The sequence below is a fragment of the Thamnophis elegans genome, chromosome 3 (genome assembly GCF_009769535.1).
Source record: "Thamnophis elegans isolate rThaEle1 chromosome 3, rThaEle1.pri, whole genome shotgun sequence".
NCBI classification, from domain to species: domain Eukaryota; kingdom Metazoa; phylum Chordata; class Lepidosauria; order Squamata; family Colubridae; genus Thamnophis; species Thamnophis elegans.
The window spans coordinates 77,631,173-77,644,293 of NC_045543.1; the positions used below are offsets into that span (position 1 = coordinate 77,631,173).

The 13,121-nt window shown below is 40.8% G+C and overlaps 2 protein-coding genes across 3 annotated transcripts in view; both read left to right on the forward strand.

Moving 5' to 3' along the window:
- MAMDC2 (MAM domain containing 2) overlaps positions 1 to 3,300 on the forward strand; it is a 60,497-nt gene extending 57,197 nt beyond the window's left edge. Inside the window, exons 13-14 of the mRNA XM_032212577.1 lie at positions 921 to 1,005; positions 1,284 to 3,300. Coding sequence (XP_032068468.1) covers positions 921 to 1,005; positions 1,284 to 1,348 — 150 coding nt within the window. The 3' untranslated portion in view covers positions 1,349 to 3,300. The remainder of the gene's footprint in view (positions 1 to 920; positions 1,006 to 1,283) is intronic.
- Positions 3,301 to 6,877: 3,577 nt separating this feature from the next.
- Positions 6,878 to 13,121, forward strand: part of SMC5 (structural maintenance of chromosomes 5) — a 59,358-nt gene continuing 53,114 nt past the window's right edge. Inside the window, exons 1-4 of one of the 2 annotated variants that reach the window (XM_032212828.1) lie at positions 6,878 to 8,550; positions 11,122 to 11,263; positions 12,201 to 12,253; positions 12,841 to 13,003. In XM_032212828.1, coding sequence (XP_032068719.1) covers positions 8,372 to 8,550; positions 11,122 to 11,263; positions 12,201 to 12,253; positions 12,841 to 13,003 — 537 coding nt within the window. In that variant the 5' untranslated portion in view covers positions 6,878 to 8,371. The other variant, XM_032212829.1, reaches the window with a different exon arrangement.

Below are 13,121 nucleotides of genomic sequence, written 5' to 3' on the forward strand. Positions count from 1 at the left end.
GAGCTTATTTTGCCCAACTTCTGTCCCCATCCTTCTCACCCTAAGGAGCGTGAGTGGCACAAGCTGGACGTGAGACGGGCCGTGCGCACGTATGTAAAGAGAACAAAGGACTACCGCCGGTCAGAGGCATTCTTTGTCTCCTTCCTCCCTGCGTGCCTGGGCCGCAAGGTCTCCTCTCACACTGTGGGACGTTGGCTGCGTGCTTGCATCAAACTGGCATATGAACACCAGGGCAAGACGGCTCCAGGACGGGTCACCGCTCACTCCACCAGGAGCGCTGCAACGTCTGCAGCCTGGGCAACCCAGGCCTCTATCCTAGACATTTGTAGAGCGGCCACCTGGCTTCCCCCACGGCCTTTATTAGAAACTATAAGATTGACACCTTTGCCTCAGCCGAAGCCTCCTTTGGCAGAAGAGTATTACAAAGAGTGGCTGAAATGCCAGAGGCTTCGGCGCTTCCCCACCCTGGGACTCAATAGCTTGGGCATGTCCCAGCATTTGGACTCTCTGAGCAGTGCACTGGAGAAAGACCGTTGGCTTACCTGAACGGTCGTTCTCAGGGCACTGCGAAGAGAGTCCAAACCCACCCGGGTGTTTGTATATTGAACGATGTGGCTGTATTGACTGTAATGATTACAGGACGGTGCCTTCGTTTTCGAACTGAGCATGTGCAGGCAAAGGGAGGCGTGGTCAACAAAAACATCACTCAGTCCAAGGGCAGATAGGCTGTGTTAACCCAGCATTTGGACTCTCTTCGCAGTGCCCTGAGAACGACCGTTCAGGTAAGCCAACGGTCTTTTTTTTGAGAGACAGCAAAAATTTACATACTTATATGGGAATTACTATCTTGCACGTACAGTACTTTTCTACATTTCTATAAAATCAAACTATTAATAAATTATGTTTTTTTTAAAATGCAGATTATATTTGAAGCAATCCGTGGAATATCAATAAGAAGTGATATTGCTATAGATGACATTTCATTTCAGAGAGGACCTTGTAAAGGTAACTTACTTTGATTGAATTTGCCACACACACACACAAAATAAAAGAGACAACTGTTCAAGCAAGTGTTTCTTCATAGATTTACAAAAGTATTAGTTACATTTATCAGAAGTCCTATAACATCATTCTTGAGCTAAAGCTCTTTCATTATTTCTACTTTAATACTCATGAAAGAAAGGATAGATAGGCTTCAGACTATCCTTCACTGCATTTTAGCACAGTCAAAATGACTGTAAAGTAATATGCAGATGTTTCTAATATTCTTTCTGTCCTCTTAGAAATGGAAGAAACTATACTACAGTCATCAGGATATTCTGCTGATTTCAATGAAATAGAGTACTGAACTCTGCAGAAGCCGATGGAATACCAGTGCCTTCTCTACGTTATAAACTGCACAAACTTGTTCATATTCTCAAATGTAAAGATAACTACTGGATTATTTTGTAAAAGACACAAAGGCACAGGATTTGCTGAGGAAAGATTTAGTGCCTTGCTTATGAAGTTATTGACTCAGGGTTTTTCTCACTTTGTTTTATGTATTTTTATGCATGTGACATCAATTATTCTAAAGAGCTATTGAATTTGCACCAAATTTTAAATAATCAATATAGATTTTTTAAAAAGAATTTTCAGCCATACATATAAAGTAAAATGGACACAATCTGTCATTGTGTTAACAAAATCTGCATTCAATGAATGCCTTGTTGGCAAATAATGGATTTGGTTAAAAATTCTGAAATAACAAAGACATTTATAAAGACTATTAACATTTTATATGTTGTTTGCAAATGTTTCTATTATTGTTTAGGAAGACTAATATCTGTTAGAACCCTTTTGGTTGAGCCAAATATCATGGAATCCTATGCATGTCCACTCAAAAATTCATGGCACTGAGCTCAATGACAATGACTCCCAGATGATGTGCATAGATTTGCTATTTAACGGTCTCACCAATAAGGTATTTTAATTATTGTGCTGTTTTTTGCTAATAATTATAATGAATCCATTTATCCAGGCTGAAGCTGATAGATAAAATCTATGTAAGAGTTCTATAAAATATAATGCAGTACACAATATTGAACAACATACATATGAAGAAACTGTTTGGAATGCAATTTTATTTTTTAATATATTACTGGTTTGATAAGACTTGTCAAGAACAACTTTAAGTTAGATTTAACCACAAAATATTATGTTCCTGTTTGAAACATTTGAATGCTGAGTGTGTGATAGGTATAGAAGGATATGCATTTTATATATGTATATGTGTAAACAAATGATTTTTCTATAATTTTAATTGATCTAATAAAGTGTGTTTTAAATTCACTTTAACTCCACCTGTGATCAGAAATGTACTATTTTTAAAAAATAAAATTGATGTTTTTTCCACAATCATTCTATAGTGAAAACAGCCAGACCAGACTGCTTTAATTAGCTAGCTATGAAATGTATTTGAAAAAAAAGGTCTGTAATGTAACATAACTTGCCAATTGCTATAGAAAACAATTCTGTTAATATTATGTACCTTGCTTTCTGTTGCCATTCATATGAAATCCAAATAAAAGTAATTTACAGCCACAATTGGGACTGGAACCTCGTCATTAAATAAAGAAATAATTAAACAAAACATCCACATAATCACTTTGCTCAATGGTCACAATATTGGCTTTCATAGTAGTGGCCGTTAAGTAATCTGATGGAACATTAACTGGAGCATGGAATACCTTGCAATGTGGGAGGCTTGGGGAGCTTAGTGTCCAGAGGTGTGTGGAAACCTGTTGCAGGCTGGAGGTCTAGGCCTTCTCCACCATCTCATGACAAATTACCTGAACCCTTCCCCACCCACTACGCCTGGGTCCATTTATCTTTGTGTTGTTTTTCTGACAGGCATGCTCAGCTGATACAAGGTGTGGCCTTCTACAGAGATCACCTCATGTCAAGTGGGCCCAATTCTCACACTCGTTCAGAACACTCTTTCTCCAAATTGTGCAATTTGGAGAGGAGGCCTTTCAAATGATTGCAAGAATGATCTCTGTGTTATCTGTATTAACATCTTCCTAGGAATGTAAGCCTGCCTGAGTTATGATCATGTTGAATGAGTGTCATGGCAAGTACTGGGATAACACTAACAATTAACATTTCCACCAGCTTTTCCAAAAATCTCTAGAATTTTTCTAAAAGCTCCCATAATTCTTTGGAATCTGCTATCTGCAAAAGTCTATAGAAAAGAATACAGTGTACCTGCAATGTTCCCTCTAAGGTGCGCGCTGCGCACGTGGCAAGAAAACACCATGCAGCAGTTTCCAACTGCTGCGCAGTGATTTCTAATGTCACAGGCTCTGGAAGCTGAGGAGCCTCAGATTTTCTGTCCTGGTTAGCGTTAGCATTGGGGGGGGGGACGGCAGCAGGAGCTTAAACGGCACAGCTGGTCTCCTAGGACCTCCTAGGCACTGGCTGTGTTGCTCAAACTACTGTCAGTTGCCCCGTGTTCAGCAAAACAAGCGCGGGGAAGTCCTTTGCAGGTGGCTAGAACTGGCTGCCCGCAAAGGTCCTCCCCGGACTTGTTTTGATGAGCACGGGGCGACTGACGGTAGTTTGCGCCGGCCACGCACACTCAAACTACTGTCAGTCGCCCCGTGTTCAGCAAAGCAAGCCCGGGCAGGTCCTTTGTGGGTGGCCTCTCCTAGCTGCTTGCACCCGGCGCTGTGGCTCAAGTGAAGCCCCAAAGCCCCTGCTGCCACCAAAATAACTGCTGCCGCCGCCTCCTCCTCCAACAGCACTGCTGGATTTGCCGCCCGGTGCTGCAGCTGAGGTGAAGCCGCCAAAGCTTCCGTTGGCACCCCCGCCCATGGCAGCGGCGCCTCCCCCTCCACTTGGAGCACCTGAGCTTGGCCCCGCGTTACCACTGCCCCCTCCTCCACCATGCTTTTGAGGAGCCATGACACCTTTTTTTTTCCTGCGGGGCGGAAGCTGGACGGCAGGTGCCGACTGACTGCAGGAGGGGAAAAGGGGGCCGGAGCGCTGACAAAGGTGAGGTGGCGAGGAGGAACCCGATGGCGGTGCAATCGTGGGAGCCAGTAGCAAGGCGGCGGGAGCAGGAAAAAAAAGGCCTCATGGCTTCTCAAAACCATGGCGGAGGAGGAGGCGGCAGCAGGGGTAACGCAGTGCCCAACTCAGGTGCTCCGAGTGGAGGGGGGTGCCGCCACCACTGCCACGGGCACCAGCGGGGTTTTGGGTGGCTTCACCTTAGCCCGGGTGGCAAATGCAGTGGTGCTGTTGGAGGAGGCAGCAGCAGTTATTCTGGTGGCGGCGGGAGCTCATCAGCATTTTAGCAGCGGCCCTTCCCCTGGTGAAAAAAAAAATGGAGCAGATCCAGGCTGATGACGTTGCCGCAGCTTCCAGGTCCAGAGCGGTGCCGAGGCGAAAGAGCAACATGACTGAAGGAGGAATTCTGGGAGTTGAAGTCCACAAGTCTTAAAGAGCTCAAGTTTGAACACCCCAGGTTTTTTTTTCTAAAGGGTTAGGGGTACAAGGATCTTGTAACTTGACAGCTTTAAGACTTGTGTGCTTCAAATGCCAGAGTTTCTGAGCCAACATTTTGGTTGCTAAGCAGGACCGTTGTTAAGTGATACTGATATTATATAACACTTTTAATTAAGCGGGTACCTTGAATAAACATAACTTTGAATTTAAAATAATACTGATTTCGTTGTTGTCTTAGGTGACATCTGTGAAAAAAATTCAGGTGCTCAGGCATGAAAATGTGCTGTTCAAACAGTATACTTTTCTGCTCACACTGAAAAAAATTAGAGGGAACATTGTGTACCTGTACCATGCATGAAAGCAGTGAATTAATATTATTGGATGCAAAACCTAGATCTTTTATATCCAATTCAGATAGATATCCATTTATCCATTATTTTGTTGTACAAAATATTGTTAATACAGTAGTCTTCTTAATACCTTCCACCGAAGCGTTTCTAATAATTTTATTGCATTACACATTTAAATGTGGAGATCAGGGAAGGCCCTGCCTCCTGCGCATGCGCAGCAGAGACCAAAAGACCAGCTGGCCTGAAGGAGGTGGCGCGCATGCGCAGTGGAGCTGCGCTGGGGCGATTGTTGGCATGCCCCTAGAGAGGGCTCTGCCTGTTACCTGTGGCACGCATGCCATAGGTTCACCATCAGAGGCCTATAATAAATGATGTAAAAATATAATTCTACTCCATTTCAGCAGCCCATGCTTTCCCCAATCTCCACCGTTTCCCCCCAGCGCACCCTACCTTTCTCCATTTCAGCCGCCCGTGGCTTCCCCAATCTCCACCGTTTATCCCCCCCGCAGTGTGCCCTATCTTTCTCTTCCATTTCAGCAGCCCATGCCTTCCCCAATCTCCACAGGTTCCACCCTCCGCAGATGCCTCTCTGTGGCAGAAATGGAAAAGAAAGGTAAGGCGCCCTGGGGAGGGGTGAAACTGCGGAGATCAAGAAAGCCAAAATAGGGCACAGGGAGCCACGTGAGACCCCACTGTGCCCTGTTTTGGGCCTGGAAAGCCACCTGCACCAATCTGGAAGCCAAAACGGGGGCCAGGAGCATGGGGCGCATGCAAGGAAGGCGCTCACATTGCATTTTCGGGGTTGGGGCATACACATCCCGCATCTGCATACACTTTGGGCACTCAGAACCAAAAGATTAACCATCACTGTTATAGGCTGTCAGTATATTCCACCATTTTTTGGTCAAAAGTAGGAAGCAATGGTTTAATTGTTGATACATTTCTTTCTTGCCTGTGATATTCTCCTGACATCTAGTGGAGACTTCAAAAATGACACCCTCTAGTTTAATAACTTACAAACTTGGCAAAAATCCTATATATTTTGAGTTTTCAAAAGAGTGAACAGTGCCTATTTGCTGCCCTGTTTTCCTGAAAATAAGCCCTCCCCCAAATATTGCAACACTAAAGCAGCCATGAGGTGACCATGCTCGCTACCTCCTGCACCTCAAAAATAATAAGACCTCTCCAAAAATAAGGCCAAGTGCCTGTCTTATTTTGGGGGAAACACCAAAATAGTGTAGCACAGAGAAAGAAACTTTATATATATTATATGAAGTATATAATGGCTCATATATATATGGATCAGTACCTTGTGTTGGTCCATGACTGTAATAAAGATTGAACTGAATTGGATCAGTACCATCTGTGATAAGGGTGAAAAATGCAAATCTCATCCCTTCCACATTAGTATACACATAAAGGTCAGAGCTTGCATCACATTGTGATATCTGCCATCTTGCCCATTTTTACACTTCTATCAATACTGTACCGTTGGTTTTAGTGAATTTCCTGTTAAGTGCCACATCCTCATCATTTTAGAATCTAAATTTATCCTAAGGCACCATAACAGAAAAGGCATACTTCTTTGATCCCACTAGATGACACATTTAGCTGAAGAGATCAGGAGCATTCCCATTCTATCTGGCCCTAAATTGGCAGAGTGGATGAGCTCTTGGTCCCTTCAATTAATCAATGTGATCTATCAGAACTTAGAAAGTCACTTCTGTTACAGCATCTGCAAGCTAGAAAAACATCTATACGACTTACCATGATGATGTTTTCAAAATCATTGAAAACTTGACTCTGGTCCAAGGTTTGGAGGGAGGATAGCTGTTTATCCCATTGTTTTTCCCATGGGGTGTTTTTGGGGTGTTCTGTTCCCTTTTTTCAGAGGTTGAGAAACTCATGATCTTGTTTTTCTTCCTTTTATTATGTACTCCATCTAGAATTGTCTAGATTGGAGTCACATGGCCTTGACATTTCACTAATTAAGTAAATTTTTAAGTTAGATTCCTTTTTCTGTGTAGTGCTTTCCTCTTGTTGCACACAAAAGTGGATATTGAAATAATGGAAAGCACTGATGGATAGAATAAGGTGATTTACAAACAAATGTATGTAAAGGTATGTGCCAAAAATAATAATTCACTTTTATTCACTATCTTCCTTGGAGCCCATTAAATCTAGGTAGACATAACAGCATTAACTCAAACAAAAATGGGCAGATAAAAGCAAAATAAATTCCACAAGTTTAATATGCTTACAGAACTGAAAATCTTAACTACATTGGTATTATGCTTACTAGAATTTCAGCTTTAACAGCTCCAGAAAAAGTAGGCTAGTTTTAATCTTAACTTGCAATCTCCACTCCAGAATGAGATAAGCATATGCACAGGAAAATAAAGCAAGTGAACTGAACTTTTGATAGGAAAAAAAAAGGAGGGAGCAAAAAGCCATTTTTTCTACCATCATGTTTACTCCCTTTTTTTCCTATCAAAAGATCAATTCACCTTTCGTATCTTTCCTCACATCTTGTGATCTCAGGTTGGCTGGGAAATTCTGGGATATGAAACTCACAAGTCTTAAAAATTGCCAAAGTTGGACACCTCTGGTCTAAATATTTTAGAATATAATCCCAATTAACCAGTAACAGAATATTTTACAAATCTGGAGGACATGAAGCTGGGAGGAAATGATGCACACAAAAGACTTTCCCATGGAAAGCCAAGTTTATAGCTTAGCTTATGCTAAATTCTGAGAGGAACTTAAAAAAAAAAGCAATGAAGTCTTGGATAGATAAGGGTCACATAAACGTCATGTGATGCTTGTGTTCAACCCCAATTTCTGCCACGGTAACTTCTGTAACACTTATTGATAACTGTAATTTGCAATCCTATTCTACACTAACATGGCTTGGTTTAGAAACTATGTATTGTCAGTTTTGTACGATGCTCATTTTTTTCTGCTCCCAACTAGCGCGCCTACCTCCTTTCGTAACTACCAGCAACTACTTTTAGTTCATCAGGGAGGCTTTTTCTAAGTGGATCAAAAATTCTCCCTCGCATAAATTGGGGACGACCGTTAAGATAGCAAGAGGGCAAGTTTCTGCCGTCCAAATCTACTAATCCTAATTCATAATGTACTTAACATGTCTACTTGCAAATTATTAAGGATTAAGGATTAAGAATTATTTGCACAACGGCTTCCAGAATAACTCAAGGTTTCACAGAGAAACGCCCCACTGCTTTTCGCAGCCAGTGAAAACGCTCGTTCCCGCCCTTATTTTCCTCACCATCCAATAGACATTGAGATCTCACGAGCTTCCTCCCCGGCCGGTAAGCAACAGAAAAAAACACGGAAATGGTGTCCTGTTTTCTTCTAACGGAAACACTCACGAGGCGGAGGAATTGTGGTAACCAATGACATCCGCCGGCAGCTTAACGAGAGATCAGAGCAACCAATGGGAATCGAGCGCGCATTGTCGCTCGCCTAGTCCACCTCAGAATTCACTTTAGTTGTTGCGGGAGGCGGCAAAGATGGCGGCCTCTGCCAAGCGTAAATCTGAAGATACTGAGGCGGCGGGGAGCAGCGACGGCAGAAATCGCTCTAATAAACGAACCTCGAGGGACAGCCAGTCGCGATCGGGCGATCGACGAAGCGCGAGTCCATCGTTCGTCGAAGGCGCTATCGTGAGAATCTCCATGGAAAACTTCTTGTGAGTGCGAAAGGCATACGGGCAGCGGCTATACGGCTGCCCAATAACGGTGGGGGGGAGAAAAAACAACAATGAGGCGCAGTGGGCGTGGCCTCTTTCAAGGCCAAGAGGCGGGGTTTTCTATTTTCTCGGGAAACTTTTCCCACCCGCGACCGGAGGGTTCGTGACGGCCCTCGTGGGTTCTTCGGTGGTAGTCCTGCATGGTTTTCATCGGCTGCGCTCAGGCTTGCTTACCCTAAATCCAAGAGGGCCTGGATGTCTTCTTTTGTTATCAGCAGTAGTTGCCCCATCACAAAAGCCAGGCTCATCTTTACCTCAGATCCTAAGAGCGTTCTAGAGACGTTCCATTGCCTTTAAACGGAAAGGCAGTAGTTGCTTGGAGTCGAATAGAGAGTCTGTGGTGCATAGTAGTGAGTCGGTAGCCCACGGCTTCTGATTTCTCCTTGTCACCTGTACAGTAGTGCTCCCTGGGGCCCCTCAACTTCCCTCAGGAAAGGACGAACCGGAAGTTAATCAAACTGAATAAAGAAGGAACCTTGGAGGTCTTCTAGTCCAACTATCAAGCAGGATAGCCTATAATAATGGTTGTCCAGACAAATGGTTGTCCAATTTTTTCTTAAAACCTCCAATGGTGAAGTATCCACAACTTCTGGAGGCAACTTTTTCCACTGGTTAATTGTTCTCACTGTTAAGAAGGTTTATTTTCCTTAATTCCAGGTTGCTTCTCTCAATTATTTTCTGTCTGTTGTTTCTTGCCTTGGCTTCTGGTGCTTTGGGAAAAAAAGTTGACCCCCCTCTTCTTTGTGGTGTTGGAAGAAATGTCCTTCTGGGTTCGGCTCCAAGTGGGGAAAAAGACACTGGAGACATGGAGGCTGCTTGGAAAGATGGTTTTAATGGTGGACAGGACCACATGGCTTGAGTCCTGAACAGAAAATGTGATCACATGCTTCAATGTTGGTGAAGAAGAGAAGTTGGCCTTTGATCTTGAGCTTGTATTTTGATTGGCTGTCAGACTCCCATGGGGCCATGTAGGGGCAACTCTGTAGGCTGCGTTTTGAATCCAGGTTTGGCTGAGCTCTCAGATGTCAGTTGAGTAAAGGGCCAATATTATCATGCCTTAATCCCATCACTCTGGAGCTGAAGGGGAGAACTCTTTATTATGTAAAGTGGACTAGCTCAGGCTTTAATGGCTCATTGACAAAGGGGGATGGGCAGGAAGCTGCAGGCAGCTATTCTGTCTTTTAAAACATGTTTCTTCCTTTTAACATCCAGAGAAATATTCTGCCTCTTCAATATTTCCTAGGATATTTCATTTTTTCTGGGAGAGGGCTGGATGATAACTTCCTGCAGTGGCAACCCCTCAAATATTGCTATCATGTCACTCCTTAGTCCTTCATTCTCTAGACTAGCCATAGACTACCTAAAGAGGCTATGACTCTTTACTTAAAGCAGCATTTTCCAAACCAACATATATCTGATAGTTGTTGAGTATAATTTCTTCCACTTGAAACCAGTATGGCTACTTGTTTTGGATGGAGGTGAAAGCAGTTTTAAGCCATTATATCTGAGGGGGACAAAATTGGGGAATCCAGACTTCTAAATTCAAAGAAATGGGCTTTTGTGTAAGTGAGCATGGGATTGATACTGCTGTGCTAATTAAATAGACCTATGGCCTATTAGTTTTAGTGAGGTCACTAAATAAACATGCACTCAGTGGGCTGAAAAGCTGAAATCCAGTAAAAGTTGCTTTGGTAGTGAATAATAATGAATACCCCAGGGCAGCTTTATAGTTACTATATTAAATAAAGGTGTGCTATTTCTATAATGTTTATTACTTGGTCACTGATGTCTTAATTTGCAAGTATTTATGAAAGGTCCCTGCTAAATCAGATTAAAAGTCCACTTAAACATGTTCATCCTACAATAGCCAATCAAATATTCACTGTAATCAAAGCCAAATATTACCTATTTTCTGCTCATGTTTCTCAGTAATTGGTATTGAGAGGCATATTGCTCCTGGTGTTGGAGCTAATAATTAGCCCTAATGATTGACAATCTTTATTAAAGTTGCCCAAGTATGTGCTCAATGCTATACTATGAGACTGAATTGACAAATGATTTGCAATGAAAAACTCATTGTTCAATTTCTTCACACCATATAATATAAATTTCTTCATACCATGTAAGACAAAAGTACATTTGTCTTTTGCCATAAAAGATTTGAATATAACTCCCACTTCTAAAGGAAGTATTGCAAATTTTTGATGATTAAAAGACTAGCATTAAAAAGTTAGCTTTAGGTAGAATTCTTGTTTCAGTTAAGATACATTAATTTCTTTGATGAACTGTGGCATAGGATTTTATTTTTCTTTGTTTCTCTGCTAAAATTGAAAGATTATCTTAAATACAGTATATTTGTTAGATTCTTTCTTTGCTTTATTTTCTATTTTGATGAGAACTCAAAATAATAGTGAAAAAATAGGGAAAAATGAATTATTGAAGGCATATCTTCTGTTTTTTATCTTTAAAATAACTTTCGTATAAACATTTCTTTTTAAAATTGCTTTTCAGAACCTATGATAATTGTGTGGTGTTTCCAGGCCCTCATCTAAATATGATAGTAGGAGCTAATGGGACAGGTAAATCAAGCATTGTATGTGCGATATGCCTTGGATTGGCAGGAAAACCTTCCTTTATAGGACGAGCTGATAAGGTGAGGATTTGGTTTTGTTTTGTTTGGAATCATATGATGTCATTTGGACTTTTGTTTGGTAACATATCTTTATATAAAATAACTTCCATATAATACATAACAAATAAATGATGGCCATTTGTATAATAATGTTAATGCAATGTTTTTCAGAATTGATTTTCATATTTATTCATTAATCACATTTAACCCAAAAGATAGTATTATTGGGGTATAAAGCAACCAACTCTTTTTGCCACCAGCAGATAAAAAGGATCCCTGCTTACTTTAAACTAAGTGGCAAAACCAGAACATTTTAAATGCTCTGTTAAAAGTAATTAAATGGGGGGTGGGCACCAGAACCTCAAGGGTGTTCATATTCTAGACGGCAGTTGCCCCAACAAAGGCAGCCTGCTTTCTAATTCCTACTAAGGCATTTCTTAATTAATAGAACCAGGAGAGAGCCTGGTTTATTTTGTCTACTCCTTTTTCTAAACAACTAGCCTCTGGAATGTTTTGTTTTGTTGTCCTTCAGTCTAATTTGTGCTACAGTGCTCATTGGTGCTACTCCTTAATTCTTCTTTCTCCTTTGTTATGTCAATACAGTATTGCATCTATTAAAGCTGGATTGTTTTAACTGTAATGATTTCAAGGGCGAACTAAATATCAAATTCTGCTCTTTTTACTTTTATAATACTTCCTAAACTACAGATTTGGGTTATAAATACTGCACTATACTGGCAGTTATGATTTCTATCATGAGTTAGAGAGCTAAGTACTGCTAGATTATATGTTGAGTTTAGGTAACCAAAAATGATGCCTCTATAGTTACTCTTTTTTCATTTCACTGGTATCCTGTCCCAATTTATATTAAACAACTCTATTTAGGTATTTCATAATATGCAATGGTATGCAGTACTTCTAAATTAAGCATCTCTGTGTATCTTTTCCTTTTGTTCAGGTTGGTCATTATGTGAAGCGAGGTTGCAATAAAGGAACAGTTGAAATTGAGGTGTGAGTAATGTGACTTGTTTATATGCCCGTTTTCACAAGTGTACAGGTTGTATTCAACAATAGTTTTTTAGTGACCATTCAAAGTTACAGTGGCACCGAAAAAAGTGACGTATGACTATTTTTCACACTTTATGACTATTGCAGCATCCCTTGGTCATGTGATCAAAATTCAAACACTTGACAATTGACTCATATTTATGACAGTTGCATTGTCCGGGGCTAAATGATCACCTATTGCAGCCTTTTGATTAGCAAAGTCAGTGGGAAAGCCAGATTCACTTAACAGTCATGTTACTAACTTAACTGCAGTGATTCACTAACAACTGTGGCAAGAAAAGTTGTAAAATGAGGCAAAACTCGCTTAAAAATGTCTCACTTAGCAACAGAAATTTTAAGCTCAGTTGTGATCATTAGTCGAGGACTACCTGTACATAAAAATAATGTTACTGAAAAATTGTTGAGAAAGTGTAACATTGAGATATACGTATATATGTATACGTATATATATGTATTTTAATAGTACATATATAGTTCTAAATATTATCATAGCCTAAGGTAAGATGTAACAGTTATTTTCTGACCATTAGGTATAAGATGCCGAACAATGTTATTATCACACGAGAAATGTCTGTATCAAACAATCAGTCAACTTGGTTTCTTAATAAAAATCCCTGTACTCTCAAAATGGTGGAGGAACAAGTATCTGCTTTAAATATTCAAGTGGGCAATCTATGCCAGTTTCTTCCACAGGTATGAATATTTTTCATTTTAAAGAAAATATAAATATTAACAATTTCAATAAATGAAATAATAAAGGATGTAATGATATGAGGAATCCTGTGCAAGATAAATATTTACTACCTGATAA